General features: G+C 41.3%; 1 protein-coding gene across 1 annotated transcript in view; it reads left to right on the forward strand.

Annotated features, from left to right (window-relative positions):
• Nucleotides 1–24,258, forward strand: part of Nos (Nitric oxide synthase) — a 789,894-nt gene that overhangs the window by 668,329 nt on the left and 97,307 nt on the right. Inside the window, exon 4 of the mRNA XM_067152126.2 lies at nt 1,466–1,557. Coding sequence (XP_067008227.1) covers nt 1,466–1,557 — 92 coding nt within the window. The remainder of the gene's footprint in view (nt 1–1,465; nt 1,558–24,258) is intronic.

Genomic DNA, 24,258 nt, shown 5'->3' on the forward strand with positions numbered 1-24,258 from the left:
AACTATCATCGTTTGACAAAATATCTGGTCATTGCACATCCAAAACAGGGCACACACAGAGGTTCAGGAAGACTCGCATTAATTTACTAAGTTGATTTGTGACCTTCCGTGTTTCACAAACATAGAACAGAGGTAATTTTACATTACTACTGTATTAAATATTAGGTGTTTCCTTTCTTTGAAAATTATCTTTCTCGTTCATATGGCTGGTAGTGGTATAAAGGCTCCTTTTGATTTATTAATCCTAACTTTAACCTCATCATTTCTAGTCATCACATTTCCGAAGTAGGTGAGGGAGTCCCTAACTTTCATTTTATGAGTTTTTTTCATTCTAGGGTTTATCGTCAAAAAAGCACGAAATACAGCAGCTCACCTCGTAGCCATAGTCGTTAACACGATAAGTCTACATGGTTTGACACAATGGTTAGCAGGTTCGGGTTGAAAATATTTTTACCATCAGAATGTTGGACGGCACGGTAGGGGAGGGGATGTCATAATTTCTAATCAGTAGAATGCGTGCCAAAAACCTGGACTAAATTCTAATCCTCTCCACAGTGCTCGTATGGAGTGAGATAGGCTTGTATACTAGTATTTCATAAACTGTTTAAGTTTTAACAGAAATACTTTGTGTAATAATGCATTTATTCTATCACATCATTAAAAAAATGTTGAAATGGATTTTCAGTTTATGCTCTAAACGTTTTTACACTCTCCTGTAAGGTGTTGCTTTTGGATTTGGTATATTTTAGAAATAGTCCGCCTCTGTGGTGTAGTGATTAGCGTGATTAGCTGCCTTCCCCGGAGGTCCGGGTTCGATTCCCGGCTCTGCCACGAAATTTGAAAAGTGGTACGAGGGCTGGAACGGGGTCCACTCGGGAGGTCAACTGAGTAGAGGTGGGTTCGATTCCCACCTCAGCCATCCTGGAAGTGGTTTTCCGTGGTTTCCCACTTCTCCTCCAGGCAAATGCCGGGATGGTACCTCATTTAAGGCCACGGCCGCTTCCTTCCCTCTTCCTTGTCTATCCCTTCCAATCTTCCCATCCCTCCACAAGGCCCCTGTTCAGCATAGCAGGTGAGGCCGCCTGGGCGAGATACTGGTCATTCTCCCCAGTTGTATCCCCGACCCAAAAAGTCTGAAACTCCAGAACACTGCCCTTGAGGCGGTAGAGGTGGGATCCCTCGCCGAGTCCGAGGGAAAAGCCAACCCTGGAGGGTAAACAGATTAAGATAGATAGATAGATATTTTAGAAATAAGCTTCTCAAATAAGAACACGGCTACCTTCCCAGTTCTAACCCTTTCCCATCCTTGTGTCGCCGAAAACCGTCTTAGTGAGACGTTAAATTACTAGCATTGTCACAATACGCTCCAGAAAATTCTGACTGCGGATACTTGCAATACTTTTAACGTTGACGAGATAGACCATACCAGCTCCTCCTTTAATTAACATATGATGTTGTTTTGCAGGTGTTTGACTGCCGTCAAGTGACCACTACCAGTGGGATGTTTGAGGCTCTGTGTAACCACATCAAGTACAGCACCAACAAGGGCAACATCCGGTAAGTAGCCTTAAATTACTTTGCGCCTCTGTACTCAAAAGCTATGAAGTAGTTTGTGTGAACATGTAATTGCTCTGGTCGGTCCTTGTTCGCAAAAGCGACTAAGTAAAATAAAATAGAGAATGTAAAGGCAATCGAGTGAACGTAAATGATTTAAAACATGTTGCGATTATGTGTGCTATCGATATGTTAACAATGAAATTAGCACCTTCTGAAAGCATATCTTCTGTTTAGAATCCAGAGCCTGAGTCTAATGCTTCTGTGGCCCACTTTTCCATCTGTCTGTCACATCGTCGTTGCGTCTGCGAAAATAGCTAGGTAAAATATTTCTGCTTATAAATTTGGCTGGTAAGGATCTGTCATCTAAGGGTCGAAAATCAATCAGTCAATACTGATCTGCATTTAGGGCAGTCGCCCAGGTGGCAGATTCCCTATCTGTTGTTTTCCTAGCCTTTTCTTAAATTATTTCAAAGAAATTGTAAGTTTATTGAACATCTCCCTTGGTAAGTTATTCCAATCCCTAACTCCCCTTCCTATAAATGAATATTTGCCCCAGAGGTTCAAATATCGTGCGATGTTCTTTAAAGAATTATCGTTCGTTATGAGATATGTGCTGAGGGTCAGTATTTCTCCAATACATAGCGGTATTTGCAGGCGCAACGACAATATTCTTTATCACTGGACCCGATTTTCTTTTTCATTTGAAAGTTTATATACAGTAGATTTGATTATCATGAAAATCGCCAGAACAATCATAAACATCGTTAAGAATGACTTGGAGAGAAGCTATAAAATGTTGAGGCACAAGCAAAAACAAAATTACGTTACTACAACAGAAGAGATAAAATTAAGATGGAATGTAACAACTAGTGAGTAGAGGAGAGAAATAATAATGAAGAAGGATATACAAATTGCTTTGAAATGGTACAAGATGTTAAGTGAAGGTGGATAAATAGAAGTTAGAATGACTAGAGTTGAAAGATAAAAATGAAGGATGTACAAATTTACCTTTTCTGAGGAGAGGACTGAAATTAAAGAGGATAATCGACAGTATGCATGAAGAATGAGAAGACATACGGGAGATAAACAACACTTTGAGTGAAAAAGATGGATGGATGATGGCAAATGAACAAACATTCGAGTTACTACAGGGAAGTCATTCATATTTATGTTTTCTTAAAACGATTGGAAGTAATTAACAATTCGCAGGAGAGAAGACGAAAAATGAAGTGTGAAGACTTAAAGAAGGTAAGTCAAAAATACGCCGTATATACTCTGTATATTTTAAATTATTTATCTTACAGGATAGTCCACGTTTTAACTCCTTTTCACTTCTGGTTTCATTGGCTATTCTACAAACAAATAACGCCTAGCACATAGAGCCCATTAAAGTAAAACCATACTGAATTTCCTATCTTTGTCAATTTTAGCCTGATTTGCACCAAATTTGGTGAGACATTTAATATATCGTCATTGCCGGGCCAAAACCTCCTATGTGATAATATTTTTGGAGGTATACTGACCCGCAGCACATACATTATGAAGAGCGAGAATGCCTTGACCATATTCACACAATATTGCACCCTAGATGACAGAACCTTATCGGCCAAAGTTCTAAGCTAAAATATTTCACATAGGAGGTTTTGTCCCGGCAGCGACGATATTCTAAATAAAACGTGTTTTAAATTGAACTGTCACTTTCCGAAATATTACTTTTTTAAATTGTAAAACCTCAAATGGACTTCATTCAAAATGCGCTAAGCGCATAAATGTCTTGTTTTCTGTTTTATTACTCGGATTTTAAGCTTAATAATTTCAAATGGATCATTTTTCGATTTATTTTCGTTATTAATTTAAAGCTAATATCTTAAGAGCATTTCTGTCATTAAAATGCATTAAGGGAAATATCTCCACAAGACCTATAAAAATGGCCGCACATGCAAAAACAATGTGGCATTGCCACTATGTGCCCAAATTTAGGAGTGTCTACGTCTGTTATGTGCAAACTTTTCAATTTTTCTGTTATTTTTGGCTCAAAATATCAATAAGTTCCTTACTTTAAAGTGATGAGCTGCTAAGGTCCATCCATATGGCCTGCAGATCTTGGAGTGTCAGGCGCCCACCTCTTCACCCGTATTTCTTGCTCTTCATGGCTGGTTTAAGCCGCGTTTACACTGAACGTTACAATAAAAAGTTTATAACTTAATATATAGTTATTTATAGAGGAAAAATGAGGTTCTAATACCGTTTGATCCTGGGCTGAGATATTCCTTTCAAGGATCACGTGGCATCAGGAAGGGCTTGCGGCTCCAACGACCCCTTCTACTTCTATATCTCTGTAGTAACTCGATATTTGTACATTTGTCATCATTTATTTATTTATTTATTTATTTATTTATTTATTTATTTATTTATTTATTTATTTATTTATTTATTTATTTATTTATTTATTTATTTATTTATTTATTTATTTGAAAGTACACAGGCAGTAGGCCCAATACAGTACCTTCTTACCACAACAGTACTTATAATGCATACATGTAAGTAAAGATAATACATAATAATAATAATGCTGAAGATAATAAAGACAAGGAAAGAGAATGAATGGAAAACACATATACAGAGAAAATGACAATCCAAAGTACATCAATGATTATTTCTACACTACGAAAAATACTGGAACTGAAACAAGGATATAACTAGAGTAGCAAGTGACTATAATAATATATACGTTAAAGAGTACCTATTATAAAGAAAAAGGAGTCTGAATTAATAAATTAGAAATTAGAAATTAGAAACACAGGCCTTTAAATGTGTATTAATGACAGTGTGTGATTCAGAAAATAAATCTATTCCTGCAGCAAATGTGCTGTAAAATCGTAGCATTTTAACAAATGGCCAGTTCATGTGATGAGATGTTCTAGATCTTGGAACTTGAAATACTGTGTTCATGCGAGCTCCAGCTCGTGGAACATGAAAGGAGATAAAATTGAGCAGTTCTATGGAATTAAATTTATTCCTTACGATTTTATTTAACGTTTTTAGAGAAATAATGATTCTTCTGTTGCGCAACGACGTGAGGTTAAAGTTACTTCTTAAATACCGTTTTGATGTATCAAAAGGGCAAAATGTCTTATTTGTTTTATAATACAAATACCGCAAAAACTTGTTTTGAACAACTTCAATAGTATGTATTTGTTCTTTAGAACACGGGTCCCAAATTACAGATGCATATTCTAATTTACTCGTAACAAGGTTAGTAAATAACTGAATAACAATCGATGATTGAGTAAATAATTTAGAACTCCTTATTATAAACCCGAGCATACGGTTGGCATCGTTCGTTATTTTTGTAATATGAGCGTTGAATGTTAATTTTTCATCAAATATTACTCCTAAGTCTCTTATTGCCGAAACTGTTTCTAGTTCGGTATCTTTTATATAGTACAACGCAATCGTACCTTTCTTTTTCCTGGTAAAAGTTACTGATTTACATTTCTTTACATTAAGAGACATATGATTCATATCGTACCATTGTACAACACGATCAATGTCCTGCTGTAGTTCATCCTCATCCTTCTTGTTATGTATAACTTTAAATAGTTTTACATCGTCAGCAAACAGCAAACAACTGACATTACGAAGATTATTCGGCAAGTCGTTAATCAAAATTAAAAATAGAAGGGGACCCAAATTAGATCCTTGAGGAACACCGGAGTAACTAATGAAGGTGTCTGAGATTTCGCCTTTAAAAGACACAAACTGACGTCGATCTTCAGGTAAGTATATAACATTCGAAGTAGTGGTTCCAAGAAACCAAACTGGTACAATTTTTGGACAAGAATTTTATGATCTACCTTGTCGAATGCTTTTTCGAAGTCTGTATAGACAACATCCGTTCTTCCGTTGTTATCCAATACATCATACAGTGTCTGAGTAAAACCTACAAGATTTGTGATAACAGATCTATTAGGTAAAACTCCATGCTGAAATACTGAATTACCTGCCTTAATGTGATTATAGATCTTAAAATATAGTATATGTTCGTATACTTTTACAAAGGCGTCAATAATGGAAACAGTGCGGTAGTTGGATATATTTTCATGAACGCCTGCCTTCGGAACTGGTGTAATTTTTTATATTTTCCACCTTTCAGGGAAGCAAGACTTTTTTAATGAAAGGTTGAAAATGAATGTTAGCTGTGGAACCAGTATTTCTGCACATCCTTTAATTATATAACGTGGGAAGTTATCTGGACCGCTAGCCTTTTTAGGTTTTAGTTTTCCATTTATGACTCTTTTTACCTCCTCTTCTGATATAGAAGTAATACTGAGCACATCCATAGTTGGTAATACAGGCATCTCATCCAAGTCTATGTTATCGATATTATAATTAAAGTCCGGGATGGTACATACCGATGAGAAATATTGCGCAAATCCTTGCGCAATATTTCCAGTTTCATACCTGTTGTCGTTATAGAAATAGGCATTATCACCCATTCGCGTTACTTTTACTACTAGTAAACGTCCAGAAATTATTAATATTGTGTTTTATTCCATTTTCTAAGTTGTGAATATATATTTTATATGCAATGTTTATTTTAGATTTTAGTTCACTTCTAAGCTGCCTAAATCGATCGTCATGATATTTTGAGAACATTCTCTTCCTGGCACATTTCTTTTTTTTGCTTTAGAGTTTGGATGATATCGTGCGTGAACCATACGGGATATTTGGTTTCTCTAATGAGATTCCTCTTGGGAATGCATACATCAAAACATTTGTAGAGTGAGGTGTAAAAGAAATCCACTGCAAGGTCAACGTTCTCAAAGGAATACAACAGGTTCCAGTCAAAGTCACGCACTTCACAGTAAAGTTTCATAAAATCTGCATTTTTGAAGTCATAATGTTCACGGCATATGTTCTTAAAAATGGGAAGTTTCCTGGTTGGTAACGATAATAAAGAGAGTGCGGGATGATGCAAATCTCCTGGTACCAGTACGAATTCTTCATGTTTTATATTAATTGGTATGTTGGCCGAAACCAAGTCTACTGTTCTAGAGTTAAAATTGAGAACATTGTTATATGATTTCAATCCTAAATACTACGTGAAATTTGCTAGACTACGACTGGCCGTTGATCCTTCAGTAAAATTATAATTTACATCATTAACTTCAGTTAAATTAAAATCATCCATAATGATGCAATGGGACATTATAAGGTGATCAATGTTTTCGACATAGTTAATGTAATCCTGATATACAGAGTAGCCAGAAGAAGGAGTTATATAGACAACATTTATAAATAACTTTCGCTTGTTACCGAGAATTTGAAGAGTAAGATATTCACATTGTTGACAATTGTAAACAGAGGATAGCTTTACACGGTAACCCTTTTTAATAGCTGTTAATACTCCACCTCCACGTGACTTTCCTGTTAGTGATGTGTCCCTATCATTTCTAAATAATACATATCGATCATCAAATAATTCACTATCAAATACACCATTCGCCAAGAACGTTTCAGTTAACACTAGTACGTCAAATGAACAGCAAAGAAGAATTTGAAGAAATAACTCTCACTTGATTCGAAGTCCTCTAACGTTTTGGTGATAAATAGACAAATTGTTCACAGACATTTAAAAGGCATTAAAAAATGTTAAACAAATGTAGAAGTTTACAAATGACTGATCATTGGAAAATATTCATGCATTAAGGGTAGTAAAGGAAACCAAAACGCATTACAGTTTACCTAAATCTTCGACACAACGAAGGACATGAACAGGACTTCCGTCTTCTTTCTTGATCATTATTTTTCCACTGTTATTAACCCATAGATATTTATAATCTTTGTCGTGCTGCAGCTGTTTGCCTTAGCGAACAGAATTCTCCTCCCTGGTGATAATAACTGATTAACGTACACAAGATTAGCAACTGTAAAGCCCAGGTGAGAAGTGGATAAGTTTCTTTTGATTTTTCGCCTCTCAAGGAGCTGTTCCTTATGACATCTGCGAACAAACTTCACAATAATGCCTGTAGTTAGACGATTGTTGACCTTTCTTAATCTATGGCAAGCATCAATCATGTACTCTTTAAGCTCAACATCTAAGACCCTAGCGACATTTATGACTGTCTGAACAACGTTTTCATTGGGAACCTCGGGAACACCATATACACTGACTGACAGAGCAAATGCAACACCAAGGAGGAGTGGTTCGAAAGGGATGAAAGTTGGGGAAAAAACAGAGACGGCACGGACGAATAATTGATGTTTATTTCAAACCGATATGCAGGTTACACAATGCGCACGGCATCGACTCAGTAGGATGTAGGACCACCGCGAGCGGCGATGCACGCAGAAACACGTCGAAGTACAGAGTCAATAAGAGTGCGGATGGTGTCCTGAGGGATGGTTCTCCATTCTCTGTCAACCATTTGCCACAGTTGGTCGTCCGTACGAGGCTGGGGCAGAGTTTGCAAACGGCGTCCAATGAGATCCCACACGTGTTCGATTGCTGGGAGATCCGGAGAGTACGCTGGCCACGGAAGCATCTGTACACCTGGTAGAGCCTGTTGGGAGATGCGAGCAGTGTGTGGGCGGGAATTATCCTGCTGAAACAGAGCATTGGGCAGCCCCTGAAGGTACGGGAGTGCCACCGGCCGCAGCACATGCTGCACGTAGCGGTGGGCATTTAACGTGCCTTGAATACGCACTAGAGGTTACGTGGAATCATACGCAATAGCGCCCCAAACCATGATGCCGCGTTGTCTAGCGGTAGGGCGCTCCATAGTTACTGCCGGATTTGACCTTTCTCCATGCCGACGCCACACTCGTCTGCGGTGACTATCACTGACAGAACAGAAGCGTGACTCATCGGAGAACACGACGTTCCGCCATTCCCTCATCCAAGTCGCTCTAGCCCGGCACCATGCCAGGCGTGCACGTCTATGCTGTGGAGTCAATGGTAGTCTTCTGAGCGGACGGCGGGAGTGCAGGCCTCCTTCAACCAATCGACGGGAAGTTGTTCTGGTCGATATTGGAACAGCCAGGGTGTCTTGCACATGCTGAAGAATGGCGGTTGACGTGGCGTGCGGGGCTGCCACCGCTTGGCGGCGGATGCGCCGATCCTCGCGTGCTGACGTCACTCGGGCTGCGCCTGGACCCCTCGCACGTGCCACATGTCCCTGCGCCAACCATCTTCGCCACAGGCGCTGCACCGTGGACACATCCCTATGGGTATCGGCTGCGATTTGACGAAGCGACCAACCTGCCCTTCTCAGCCCGATCACCATACCCCTCGTAAAGTCGTCTGTCTGCTGGAAATGCCTCCGTTGACGGCGGCCTGGCATTCTTAGCTATACACGTGTCCTGTGGCACACGACAACACGTTCTACAATGACTGTCGGCTGAGAAATCACGGTACGAAGTGGGCCATTCGCCAACGCCGTGTCCCTTTTATCGTTCGCTACGTGCGCAGCACAGCGGCGGATTTCACATCATGAGCATACCTCAGTGACGTCAGTCTACCCTGCAATTGGCATAAAGTTCTGACCACTCCTTCTTGGTGTTGCATTTGCTCTGTCAGTCAGTGTATTTCAAGAGTATTTACCCTAGAATATTGTTCACTGTCATCATATCGGATCGAAAGGCCATTTACTGTTTTCTGGAGCCGCTGATTTTCGGATAACAGATTGTCGATTATCGTTTGCTGTCTTGCGATTATTGCTTGCTGATTATCAAGAAGTTGCTGTTGCTCATCTAAACTTTAATTGAGTTACCTAGCTGTCTTTCAATACCAGTAGTTGATTCTCTTAGAGCTGCCATATCCTCCTTCAGAGTAACCAGAAGTTTATAGATGTCACCAACAGATGGCATCTCAACTACTGACATTTCATCACTCACAACGCTCGATCTTTATTTTACTATGACAAGCTTTGCACCTCCATTTATAATTACTAGATGAGAGTAACTTCAAGTCTCTGTCTTGGAGATTCACACATTTAGAATTAAACCATTTACTGCCATTAGAACACTGTATTTCAGCAGTGGTATCCTGCCTGGATACGGATTTTCCACACTCCAAACAGGTGCTCATCGCAAGCGTAGGCAAGGTCGATATCTCGAACAAACAGTGAAGAACGTACTCCGGTGTTTTGAATTCGTTGGGTTTACAACACTGACCACCCAATGTTTACATACAATATCCTTTATAAAGAATACAAATTAAACCAGTATTACGGCTATCTACCAGCGAATCTTAGTATTATTACTGTTCGTTGAAACTTACTACATCGGTAGACACGCCTCCAAGTCAGAAAACTAGCATAATCAGCAAAAATAACACATTTACACCAGAGCACTATTCACACACGTCCTCACTCAATCGCCATTTTCTAGCCAGTTTTTTTCACTCAAAGTGTTGTTTATCTCACGTATATCTTCTCACTATTCATTCAAGCTTTCATTTCAAGCTTTCTGCTCAGTCAAATTCAGTTTGTACATACTTTGTACTTTTGTTACTAACATGTCTGAGTAACAGTTGTTGACAACAGATGTTTATAACAAAATACCAGTGTGAATTTTATTTTCGATGTTGACAATATTTTGCCCACTCCGCTCCTGTCGATCACCACTCACCACCCGATTCGTCATCGCCCGCCTGTGACAGCCAATCAGCGAGAGCAAGAGTGTAGCTTCCTGCGAGGTGTGTTGATAACAAACGGTTGTTAAACGGTCTTTGGTCTTTGCCGACGTCTTTTGGATTACAACATTTCTGTTGGCAACAAGGGGAATTTCTTGCTAACACGAGATGTTGATAACATCCGCTCCTTCCAGGTGTCCAGGACAAGGCTATGAACTCTTTCCCTGTCATTATATGATATAACACTTCAAAAGCCTCATTTAAGTGGTCTTGTGAACCACCCCCTAAAATATGTGAACAGCTTGTATGAACGTTAGAGTGAATGAGAGCAAGTATGATTTAGATCTGTTGTCAGGCAATGTAAATAGAGAATATTATAATTTTTTTTTTTTTGCTAGTTGCTTTACGTCTTATGGCGACGACGGGACAGGGAAGGGCTAGGAGTGGGAAGGAAGTGGCCGTGGCCTTAATTAAGGTACAGCCCCAGCATTTTCCTGGTGTGAAAATGGGAAACCACGGAAAACCATTTTCAGGGCTGCCGACAGTGGGGTTCGAACCTACTATCTCCCGAATACTGGATACTGGCCGCACTTAAGCGACTTCAGCTATCAAGCTCGATATATTAATAATTAACAAAATGAATATTTGTATACATCATAAATTCTTCCTCCACCTAGAAGCAGGCCGAAGACAAAGAATACACAATACAATGATTATTGATTAAAAAATAAAGGTTATAATAAAGAACTCTACATATTAAAAATTATTGTGAAATTAGATCTACAAATTTAAATAATAATGAAACAGAAATTATGGGCTGCGTGGACGAGACAGTACAGGTGTGCTCGGTTTACCAGCAAGGACGTGGGTTCGACTCCCTGTCAGAAAATCAAAAAATTAAGAAACGATGTTTCCACTTCCGGAGGTCCACATGGCCCTGAGTCTCATTCAAACTACACCATAAATGAGTACCAGGTTAATTACTGAGGGCAAAGGTGGCCGGGCGTAGAGCTAACCACTCTACCCCACAAAGTGCCGAAGTTACGATAGTGGAAGCCTTTACCTTCCACTCCTGCAAGGGCCTTCATGACCTCTATGGAGGTGACTTTTGACTTTGAAACACATATTCATTAAAATTCATTAAAATGTTATTCCATTTTTCTTTCTTTCTTTCTTTCTTTCTTTCTTTCTTTCTTTCTTGCTTGCTTGCTTGCTTGCTTGCTTCATCTGTTTACCCTCCCGGACTGGTTTATTCCAAGGACTTAGCGAGGTATTCCACCTCCACCGCCTCATGGGCAGTATCCTGGAGCGTGAAACTTTCGGTTGGGGGATAGAGCAGGGGAGGAGCGCCAGTACCTCGCCCAGGCGGCCTCACCAGCTATGCTGAACAGGGACCTTGTGTGGGGATAGGAAGATCGGAAGGGATGGACAAGGAAGATGGAAGGAAGCGGCCGTGGCGTTAAATTACTACAGGTACCATCTCGGCATTTGCCAGGAGGAGACGTGGGAAACCAAGGAAAACCCCTTGGAGTGTGGTTGAGGTGGGAATCGAACCTGCCTCCACTCAGTTGACCTCCTGAGGCTGAGTGGATCCCGTTCCAATTCTCGTACCACTTTTCAAATTTCGTGGCAGAGACGGGAATCGAACCCAGGCTTCCTGGCGTGGCGGCTAATCACACTAACCACTACACCACAGTGGCGGACAATACTTATTACAATAGTTTTATTCCATTAATTTAGGTAGTTTCTAGATCCAGTATATACTCTTAATAACTTTCAGATTATGTCACTACGTACTGTAAGTTGTAGTTAAGTACAAGAGAGGGCCGTGAGCCCCAACAGCGACACTTACAAAGGCATAAAATAAAACAAATAATAAATTCACAAGCGTTTCTCGAAATGTTACCAACACTTGTTGGTCTAGAAAACCAAGAATACCGGCCGAGAGGATTCGTCATGCTGACCACACGACACCTCGTAATCTGCAGGCCTTCGGGCTGAGCAGCGGTCACTTGGTAGGCCAAGGACCTTCAAGGGCTGTAGTGTCATGGGGTTTGGTTTGGTTTGGTTTGGTTCGGTTTGGTTTGGTTTTAATTAGCAATATTCACCTACTTGTAATTCATGAGAAAGCAAATATTTGTTGTTGTTCTTTTCCTGTGTGTGCACTCCATTGCTTTGATCCAACTTATACGTGGTAACCTCAATCAAACTTTACTAGATTATAAAATTGGTGTTGAAGGTCAATTCATTCTACAGCGCAGATTGGAAGGCTTTACAAGTAATAATTAATGAAGAAACTGCTCTTGATCTTCCCCCAGTTTACTAAAAGTAGTTAACACGTGGACCCACTTCTAGAGTGTTTCGAGCAAACTTCTTTTTTCATTAGCGAAACTGGGAGCATGAAACAAACGGGAAAGAAAAGAGAGCGTTGTTTGTGCCTGAGGCTAAGTCAGACTCGCAGAGGAATCCAAGTTCAATGTTGAACAAAGTAAATACATTTCATTTCAGATAAGCAATATGAATGTAGGAAGCACTTTCCAGATTCACAAGGTTCAGAGTAAAGAGATCATTAAATTTTCCTCAGAGACATTCTGAACAATATGAAGTTTACAGTTGAATTTCAATTATTCAGAATGTTGAATTAACTGCCGTTAGTATGCATGAGTACTTGCCCACCAGAGGGAAGCGACTGAATGTAATTGCGCGTTGTGAAAGGGAATGTCCTATCTCACAGATTAACAAATGCACAAATTTTTATAAAACTTTTTTTTGTTAGTGGCTTTACGTCGCACCGACACAGATAGGTCTTATGGCGACGATTTTGTAAAACAATACTTCAATAAAAAGTAATACTAACTTAACCATGATTCATGCAAACCTTGTCCACAGTTGTGAAATAATAATTTATAAAAACACTGTTTAAGCCTCCGTGGCTCAGGTGGCAGCGCGCGGGTTCCGTGGTTCAAATCCCGGTCACTCCATGTGAGATTTGTGCTGAACAAAGCGGAGACGGAACAGGGTTTTCTCCGGGTACTCCGGTTTTCACTGTCATCTTTCATTCCAGCGACACTCTCCAATATCGTTTCAGTTCGTCTGTCAGTCATTAATCATTGCCCCAGAGGAGTACGACAGACTTCGACAGCCGACACAGTTCCTATCTTCGGCGTTAGCTGGGGGCCTTATTCACCCCACACCTAACCCAGTCGACGACTGGAAAAAGTTGAGGATAATCAATAAAATGATGACAGCGCTCTTCCTTCTGCCGTAATAAAGCATCGGTGTTGGCGCATTAATAAGGCACTCTGAACCAGTGAAGAATGAAATGGCGTATGGCTTTTAGTTCCGGGATGTGTCCGAGGACTTCGGCTTTCCAGGTCCAGGTCTTTTGATTCGACTCCCACAGACGACCTGCGCGTCGTGACGATGAAATGATGATGAAGACGACACACACACCCAGCCCCCGTACCAGAGAAATTAACCAATGATGGTTAAAATTCCCGACCCTGTCGGGAATCGAACCCGGGACCCCTGTGACCAAAGGCAGGTACGCTAACCATTTAGCCATGGAGCCGAACTTTGAACCAGTGATTTTCATCTACTCACAGAAGCTCCCTTACTTTTCGTCTAAGCAGTATCCAGTGGTCTACCCAAGGAAGCCCTCTCTTATCCCTTTTCAAGCCAACAGCCTGTGATCTACCTACCGAAGATCCCCTACCCTCGTCTAGCCAACATCCTGTGGTCTAGCCACAGAAGCTCTCTTACCCTCGTTTAGCCAACAGCCTGTGATTTACCCACAGAAACTCTCCTATCATCGTCTAGCCTACAGCCTGTGATCTACCCAGAGAAGCTCCCCTAAGCCCGTCTAGCCTACAGCCTGTGATCTATCCACAGAAGCTCCCCTATCCTCGTCTAGGCTACAGCCTGTGACCTACCCACAGAAGCTCCCCTACCCTGGTCTAACCAACAGCCTGTGGTCTATCCACAGAAGCTCCCCTATCATCGTCTAGCCTACAGCCTGTGATCTACCCAGAGAAGCTCCCCTAAGCCCGTCTAGCCTACAGCCTGTGATCTATCCACAGGAGCTCTCCTATCCTCGTCTAGCCTACAGTCTGTGATCTACCCACAGAAGCTCCCCTATCCTCGTCTAACCAACAGCCTGTGATCTGCAAATAGAAGCTCCCTTACCTCGTTTAGCCAACAGCCCGTGATCTACAGATAGAAGCCCGCTTACCTTCGTTTAGCCAACAGCCTGTGATCTGCAAATAGAAGCTCCCTTACCCTCGTTTAGCCAAAAGCCTGTGATCTACAGATAGAAGCTCCCTTACCCTCGTTTAGCCAACAGCCTGTGATCTACAGATAGAAGCTCCCTTACCCTCGTTTAGCCAACAGCCTGTGATCTACAGATAGAAATTCTCTTACCCTCGTATAGCCAACAGCCTGAGATCTATCCACAGAAGCGCCCTTACCCGTACCCTCATCTAGCCATCAGCCTGTGGTCTACCCACAGAAGTTGCCTTACCCTCATCTATCCAACAGCCTGTGATCTACCCACAGAAACTCCCTTACCCTCGTTTAGCCAACAGCCTGTGGTCTACCCACAGAAGCTCCCTTACCCTCGTCTAGCCAACAGACTCTGATGTACAGATAGAAGCTCCCTTACCTCGTTTAGCCAACAGCCTGTGATCTATAGATAGAAGGCCGCTTTACCTTCGTTTAGCCAACAGCCTGTGGTCTACAAATAGAAGCTCCCTTACCCTCGTTTAGCCAACAGCCTGTGATCTACAGATAGAAGTTTCCTTACCCTCGTCTAACCAACAGCGCGTGATCTACCCACAGAAGCTCCCTTACCCTCGTCTAGCCAACAGCCTGTGGTCAACCCACAACATCTCCTAACCCTTGTTTAGCCAACAGCCTGTGGTCTACAAATAGAAGCTCCCTTACCCTCGTTTAGCCAACAGCCTGTGATCTACCCTTAGAAGCTCCCTTACCCTCGTTTAGCCAACAGCTTGTGGTCAACCCACAAAATCTCCCTAACTCTTGTTTAGCCAACAGCCTGTGGTCTACAAATAGAAGCTTCCTTACCCTCGTCTAACCAACAGCCCGTGATCTACCCACAGAAGCTCCCTTACCCTCGTTTAGCCAACAGCCTGTGGTCAACCCACAAAATCTCCCTAACTCTTGTTTAGCCAACAGCCTGTGGTCTACAAATAGAAGTTCCCTTACCCTCGTTTAGCCAACAGCCTGAGGTATAGGGCTAATTATTATTATTATTATTATTATTATTATTATTATTATTATTATTATTATTATTATTATTATTATTATTATTATTATTATTATTATTATTATTATTATTATTATTATTATTATTATTATTATTGATATGGGGATTCCGTGGAACGCAGAGGTATAAGAAGGTGTTGGGGTGGATGGGTGGGCATAATTTAAAGCACTAAATTTTGAAATGTTATTCTTTCTTCTTTTTTTTATTTTAAAATTCGACAGATAATCTGAATGAACAACAACAATATTATGATGAGCTCGTCAGCTCGGTTAACAACAGCGGACTATAAGTCTAAAAATAAGGTAAAATAGAGAAAAGCATCGACACAATCGTTTACAAGTGTTGAGCAATATAGCTCAAAACAGGTACACTTTTACAAGAGCATGTTTGCTCCACTCATTTTCATTCTAGGAGACTGAGCTCCAAAAGTTAGTACAATTCAGCCTCTCCGAGGCACAATCTTCTTACAGAATTACGCCGGATAAACTTCAAATACTGTGTTTACAGTAACTTCTGCTCAACAGTCATTCGCCCATTTGTCTATCAGTAATTACACTTTAAACAGGGGCAATGAGTGCCCATACTAAATGGCCTTAATGCAAAAATGTAAGGTTTGACAAGATCGGCCATGAACAAAAGGCTAGGAGGCGCAACACTTGCACTCCTTTTAGAAAACTCTTAAAATCCTAAACGAGCTTATGGCCCGAAGTTGCAGAGGCTAAGCCCATACTAAAGGGGAGTGACTAGATGCGTAATATTAAGTACCAAAGAATTTAGAGGTTTAGTAAATCTTAGCCACCCCACACCAAGTTGAATGGGAATTAACCCTCTTTATTCCCTTAATTTACATATTTCCCAGCAGGGATTAGAAGAGAGTCCTTAGACTTGCCGCAAATTTACATTTAAACAGTGACACCAGAACTTTACATTAATACAAGGAGTTTGAAACTTTCCCCTCAAGTTATTTTCCTGAAGTTATCCCATGTTAAGAAATTCCTGCCATTACCTTGAGTAGTTGGGCCTTCCGACGATGGTAGGCAGCCCCTGTTTCCTTATTTCCGCCGCACACACCCTAGACCGGAGCGATGAAGATGACAATACGGTCCTAAAGCGTCCAGCTTTTATAGCATCTCAGAGGGGAAGATTCCAGAACTCCATTGGAATGGGCAGAATGCCTGTACACACTCCCAAATTTAATTGGCTAAAGAAATATACACAAAATTACTGATTGGTTAATAACTTCTTTTTTTGCTATTTGCTTTACGTCGCACCGACACAGGCAGGTCTTATGGCGACGATGGGATAGGAAAGGCCCAGGAGTGGGAAGGAAGCGGCCATGGCCTTAATTAAGGTACAGTCCCAACATTTGCCTGGTGTGAAAATGGGAAACCACGGAAAACCATCTTCAGGGCTGCCGACAGTGGGGCTCGAACCCACTATCTCCCGATTACTGGATACTGGACGCACTTAAGCGACTGCAGCTATCGAGCTCGGTGGTTAATAACTAAGGAAGAAGGAAGCCGGAGGAGTGTTGACAACTTTAGCATATGAAAACAACATTCTACAAAACCTTAAGGTTTACAAACATTGAAAAATTGTAAATTTCCTTATAAATTAGTTTTCCTTCATGTCGCCAGAGGGGGCACATAGGCCGATGGTAGAGACATCTAATGGTTAAAGGGCCAAGTATTCTGTCTTTCATTAGTTCAGGATTTGTAAATTATTATTAACATTATTATTATTATTATTATTATTATTATTATTATTATTATTATTATTATTATTATTATTATTATTATTATTATTATTATTATTATTGGATTTCTAATATAAACAACCCTATTTAAAAAATGTACGTTAGGGTTATAGTTTAACAATTTATAATGAACTATTACAGTACCATTAAATGCTATGATATTATAGCTGTTTTGAAATAGGAGGTCCAAGTGGGTCATAAACGTTGAAAAACAACGCGATTTATATAAATATTACGTAAAATTCTCAGATATGATAGGTGTATAACAGCCGCTCCAAGAAACTCACAAAAGAAGAAGAACAACAACACAATTTATAAAATATATTTCTAAGTGTGTGTACGCACTGAAATACTGAAATGCGTTAAGGGAAACACAAACACTCAGTCCCCAAGTAAGAGGAATTAACTGGACGCGGCTTAAGTCCCCGACCCGGTCAGCAATCGAGCCCGGGACCCTCAGAATCAGTGGCTGCGTTGTAGACCATTCAGCCAAAGAGCCGGTCTGAGAGCGCCGTTCATCCACTGACAAATAAAAAGTGCTTCTCAGTAAGAGTACAGCACACGTAACTGTTGCCGTGGACATCGTTTTTAGATTACACAGAAGTTTACTCCAAGGCAGACTACTTAAATATGAAAGGTTTTCTCTGTCGAGTTCTGAAGTACTGTCTCGATAAGATAGATGTGACGTGTCCAATATCGCGTTTCCTCTTGAACGGTGCTGTTCATTGAAAGGACCATCGACTTGCCCGACTGTGGGCTGCGGATATGCTGGTCAGGAGAAGAATATTCCATGAGAATAAATACACTGGCCACAGCTCCTTGTGACAGAGAAATATCGCATAAACCACGATTCACCAAACAGCACATGTTTTGAAACGAATTTTGTGGGGCAGATGATTTGCCCAGTCAGAACTTTTCTCAATTGACAGTTTATGTACGTATATTTCTAATGCTTCATCTCAGTTTACAATTTATAAATTTTATTTTATTTCTTCTTTGTCTGGTTATCCCTAGGTAACATAATTACTTTCTTCGCAGCGTTTTCCACTCACGGTGGTGGTGGTTATTGTTTTAAGAGGAAGTACAACTGGGCAACCATCCTCTATATAACACTAATCACAGAGAAAAGATGTAAGGGATCCGACACTTCGAAAAATGAAGATATCGGCCAAAGAAAGACAAGGGCCACGAAGGGCATGAAAATGAAGGACCCCCTAGGCCTCGAGTGCACTAATACCGTCGGGGTCGGAAAAGAACAAGAGTTCACCAAGGGAGGTCGAATAGGATAGATGAAAGTGAGGAGCCTAGCACAAGTAAGTGGAAGCAATGCCAGGACTCATCTGAGGGCCCCGTGGTCGCCAACTCACACTCCAAAGTTCAGAGCTCCTGGGGCTGGAAATGAAAGACTCCCGAGGTCTCGATACCTATTACCTTCGTAGTCAGAAAAGAACAAGAGTTGACCAATGGAGGACAGATAGGAAAGATGAAAGCGAGGAGCATGGCACAAGTAACTGGAAGCAATACTAGACTGGACTAGGAGAACGGTGGCCTCCAAACCACGCTCCAAAGTTCAGAGACCCTGTTCCTCTTTTCATTCGCCTCTTACGACAGGAAGGAGACATAGTCGATATATTCTACCGCCCCCAACCACAGAGGGGGACATAGAAACGGTCCGACACTTCGAAGAATGAAGGTGTAGGCAAAAAGGATTGTAGTTTTACGTGGCTGCGGGTGTCACGATCATAGCCATGCGACCCTCAGATTCACGCTGAATCCGAACCACGGAGACATGACTTTCTATTCAAAAAAAAAAAAACCAAATGGACTCTCCGAGATTCAAATCACCATCATATTGAGGACATGTCACTGATGATGTCATCTGACTATCAAGATCAAGGCAGGCTGATCTGGGGTTCCGTAACTGCCTTACATGTTACTTAAATCGCGAGTTCCTGTTAGAACAGTAGGGAGAAACCCAGTCGAAGAGCACATTAACAAAGAAATAAATGTGTTCAATTCTTCAAGTTAAACAATGACTATGAAATGAAATGAAATGAAATGGCGTATGGCTTTTAGTGCCGGGAGAGTCCGAGGACATGTTCGGCTCGCCAGGTGCATGTCTTTTGATTCGACTCCCGCAAGTGACCTGCGCGTCGTGATGAGGATTAAATGATGATGAAGACGACACATACACCCCAGCCCCCGTGCCAGAGGAATTAACCAATTATGGTTAAAATTCCCGACCCTGCCGGGAATCGAACCCGGAATCCCTGTGACCAAAGGCCAGCACGCTAACCATTTAGCCTTGGAGCCGAACAACAATGATTATAGTATTGTATGCACTCACAATGAATGTGAGATTTTAATGATGTGCTGTCGCTAAAATTCAGTGTAGTAGGAAGAAACCGTTCCACATTTGTGAAAAATATGTACACACCATCTGCTAATGGCTCCACTTGTTTGACTAAAGATTGTTATTATGAGTTCAACTTCTTCACATCCTCTCCCTAAATCTTGTGGTCGTAAGCTTCCCAACTTTTTTCAAGAAATATCACTACATAAATTCTCGTCATGATAATGGAGTCTCTACACCATCTTGATCCAATAACCACTTCATCCCTATAGAGAGGAAATCTGCCTCTCCCTTAGTGAGTGGACGAATCGACTTAGAGTCGATGGTGATGGGATGTCAGCAGGAAGCCGTCAATTTGGATTTCCACGCAGTACAGCCAATTTGAGAGCTTCCTCTCCTAACTTGCCTCAAGCCGATAATCCCATCAGAGTATAGTAGAACTCCAACCTACTCCTTCTAAAGTAAGAATAAGAAGTAGCTTCTGTTAAGTGCGACGTTCATAGGTAAGATACACTCGGGATTTGGACCCAAACACTCCCAGTTTTTCCAGGCTAAGTAGCTCAGGCCTACTGAGTTCGACTCCAGCTCAGTGCGGTGGGTGCTCCAGTACGCCAGCCCCGTGCCGGTATACTTATTGGAAAGTAAAAGAACTCTTGTGGGACAAAATTACGACACCACGGCGTCTCTGGAAACCGTAAAAGTACTTAGTAGAACAGAAAACTATTGATCTTTATTTTGGCTGAGAATGGTACAAATTGTTCTGGTTCCAGCTCGAAAATGGAATGTGGACTGTTTAATGGGCTTAGCAGAATTCATTGTAATAGCAGATTGGAGACAACGATGGGAACAACATCCTCCTACCAACATCTCTCTGATCTAGGACCCAACGACGAAAGTGCCAGGTTTCCATCTTCCTCGACACGAGTGGTCAAAACTCAACCTCGTCGCTTCTGATTATAATGTAATAGATTAGGAAGAAATGTATAAAAGGAAAACTAGTATAAATGTTGTAAACCATGTTATTAAATGTACTCTATTCCAAGTGGAAATCCTGTTAAAATACTTTTTTAAATATTACACTAATTTTAATAAGAATATTAGTACTGTAATATAATATTAGTTATGTATGTTTAGTCCTCAGCCCGAAGGCTGGTTGGATCCTCAACGGCTCCGTCATCAGCTGTCATAGATGGCCTAGGCATCACTGAAGAGGCGTACTAGGGAAATGAGGAGTGAGGTAGTTTCCCGTTGCTTTCCTCACCGAGCCAGAAGTTGCTATTACATATCAGTCTGCCAAGCCACTAAAAATGCATGCAACAACCGACCCTTTGAGCAATATTTTCACACCATTCATAGCAGGGACTGGCTGCAGAAGGAATGGCATTACTAGCATCGCTCATACCTCAGTCACTTTCATTTTGTCAAACCCAAGGATAAAGCTGAGACAGATCTATGAAAGTAACAAGATTGCTCTAGCCTATACCAGAAGACATAGTGCACTGTAAATACTACATCCCGCCACCAAAGGCATATAGTTATATTATACTTAATGATTTTTTAGCAAAGTGACTTGTGTGTCACTAGAATTAATTTTTAAGATTATAATAGCTATATACTGTTTTAGTTGTAATTTGTATTTTTAACGTCTAAGTAACAATCGTCGTGAACATTGTAATTGGGACTCACAGTAAAGTACATAAATAAATAAAATCAATTCGTCCGTTGGATGGAGAAGTAAAGCTTTGAGCAGACCCCTTAGTGCTATTCCTCAGGATGAGGCTATGTGCCGCCACCGGGTTTCACCCTTTACCATATATCACGTCATTCATTTCATCTCATTAGCTCCTCTTGATGAAGCTGACGTCAGAAAGAGCATCGGGTCGTAAAAACTCACTACGAAGATTCATCTCACTTGATACATGCATCAACCCCGGATGTGCTGACGTGTCGCTATATTATTGGATACGGCTAACGAAGCGCATTTTGAACATTTCATATAATAGTTTCATGTGTGTCCGCCTCTGTGGTGTAGTGGTTAGTGTGATTAGTTGCCACCCCTGGATGCCCGGGCTTGATTCCCGGCTCTGCCACGATTTTTTTTGAAAAGTGGTACTAGGGCTGGAACGGGGTCCACTCAGCCTCGGCAGGTCAACTGAGTAGAGGTGGGTTCGATTCCCACTTCAGCCATCCTGGGAGTGGTTTACCGTGGTTTCCCACTTCTCCTCCAGGCAAATATCGGGTTGGTACCTAACTTAAGGCCACGGCCGCTTCCTTCCCTCTTTCTTGTCTATCCATTCCACTCTTCCCATCACCCCGCAAGGCCTCTGTTCAGCATAGCAAGGGAGGCCGCCTGGGCGAGGTACTGGTCACCTTCCCAGTTGTATCCCCCGACCTAATGTCTCACGCTCCAGGATACTGCCCTTGAGGCGGTAGACGTGGGATCCCTCACTGAGTCCGGGGAAACACCGACCCTGGAGGGTAAACAGATAGAGAAGAAGAAGAAGCCATGTGTTATGCTGCTACGTGCTGTTCCTGTGTGCTTCCCATGATTAGTGTGCTGTACAGTGTTGTAGAAAATAAGTTCTAAAAGGGAAATAAAGGTTATCCGAACCCATGTACTTACAACATATTTTTTTCTTCTTCTTCTTGTTTTGAATCTTTTCTGAAAATTTGGCCTACCTTATCGTTGAACCCTGTATGTGTAGCAACACCACGTTCAAAATAGCTTTCGGGAAAAAGAACATAACATATGATGCTAAAGTAGGCATATGTCTGAAATGTATAAGGGGGCCGATCAAAAAGTTACCGTTTGGCTGCCGTACAGTCCTGAATTGGGGATGCCAATCAGGCAAAATCGCCGTGAGCATTGAGACACTCATCCCCAGTTTGAAGATCCCCGTGTCCTGCTGCGTGAAGAAGTCCGTATCCGCCTGCTGCACATCCTCCGACATGAAGCGTCGACCCTTCAATGCCTTTTAGAGGGGACCGAAGGCGTGATAATCGCATGTGGATGAGAATGATTATGCACCAGTCCGCCCTAATCGCCCCATCCACCGCCCGCTTGTTGCTGTCCGTAATGGATGAGGCTGGCTTCCCAGATCGACCGGCGTCTTGTGTCGAAATGCTACCCGCACGGAACAACGTTGGTTTCCGACAGACATGCTGCCCTAATGCACGGTCTTCATTCTCCGGTGGATGTCCGCCGGTGTTTGTCCTTCGGCAGCCAAGAACAGAATAACAGCACTTTGGTCCTGTTTGGACGCATTTGTTAATAACGTCGCCATAGTTCACGTGGCCGCATTTAACGCACGACACGACTGTCACACTGATTCCTTTGCCTTGGGGGTCTGTATATTCCACCTATCTCCGAAGAGATATGTGGTTTGTGTCGTACCGACACCGGTGCTCCGATCAGAGCTCCTCTGTCGGTCTGTAGTGATTGTAAATCATTTGTATGTTTTATCGTGTTAGGTATAATATGTTATGTGTATTTTTAACCGGTTTAGGTAGTAAGTCGTTTTATTTGTAGACAGTAAGTGAGTGAGTGACCACTCCCGATGTTGCTTAACTGCACATTTTCATTTCTGTCATTTGATTATCTCTTGGCTGTATATGTGTTTTAAGAATTTGTGTATTTTTATGGTTTAATGTGTAAGTGTCCAGGGAAACTTGCTTCATTAAGTGAAATTGACTAGCACAGCATTTGAGGTGTACAATGTTGCTTGCCCTGTACGTTCTATCATGCAGGGCTTCCATTGCGTATTGTTGCGTTCGGAAATTGGCAATGCTACATCGTATTTATTATTAAAATACATAATTATAAATATCTGCGGAGGTTAGTAAGCTGAAGCACTGGTATTCGGAGACGAGGCGGTGCAACGCTAAATACTGACCATACACGATGCTATTTCCAAATTTACTAACATTCGCAGATACTTTTAATTATGTATTTTAATAATAAGAATAAGTTGCGACAACAAATACGATGTATAGTTGTCTCACCGGGATTACTTGATTCAAGAATTGGAAAAAAATCCAAAGAAAAGCAGCTCGATTTGTTCTGGGCGATTTCCGACGAAAGAGTAGTGCTACAAAAACGTTGCAAACTTTGGGCTGGGAAGAATTGGGAGAAAGGAGACGAGCTGCTCGATTAAATGGTATGTTCCGTGCTGTCAGCGGAGAGATGGCGTGGGATGACATCAGTAGATGAATAAGTTTGAGTGGTGTCTTTAAAAGTAGGAAAGATCACAATATGAAGATAAAGTTGGAATTCAAGAGGACAAATTGGGGCAAATATTCGTTTATAGGAAGGGGAGTTAGGGATTGGAATAACATACCAAGGGAAATGTTCAATAAATTTCCAATTTCTTTGCGATCATTTAAGAAAAGGCTAGGAAAACAACAGATAGGGAATCTGCCACCTGGGCGACTGCCCTAAATGCAGATCAGTATTGATTGATTGATTGATTGATTGATTGACTGATTGATTGATTGATTGATTGATTGATTGATTGATTGATTGATTGATTGATTGATTGATTGATTGATTGATTGATTGATTGATTGATTGATTGATTGATTGATTGATTGATTGATTGATTGATTGATTGATTGATTGATTGATTGATTGATTGATTGATTGATTGATTGATTGATTGATTGATTGATTG

This window comes from Anabrus simplex, chromosome 8 (genome assembly GCF_040414725.1).
Source record: "Anabrus simplex isolate iqAnaSimp1 chromosome 8, ASM4041472v1, whole genome shotgun sequence".
Classification (NCBI taxonomy): Eukaryota; Metazoa; Arthropoda; class Insecta; order Orthoptera; family Tettigoniidae; genus Anabrus; species Anabrus simplex.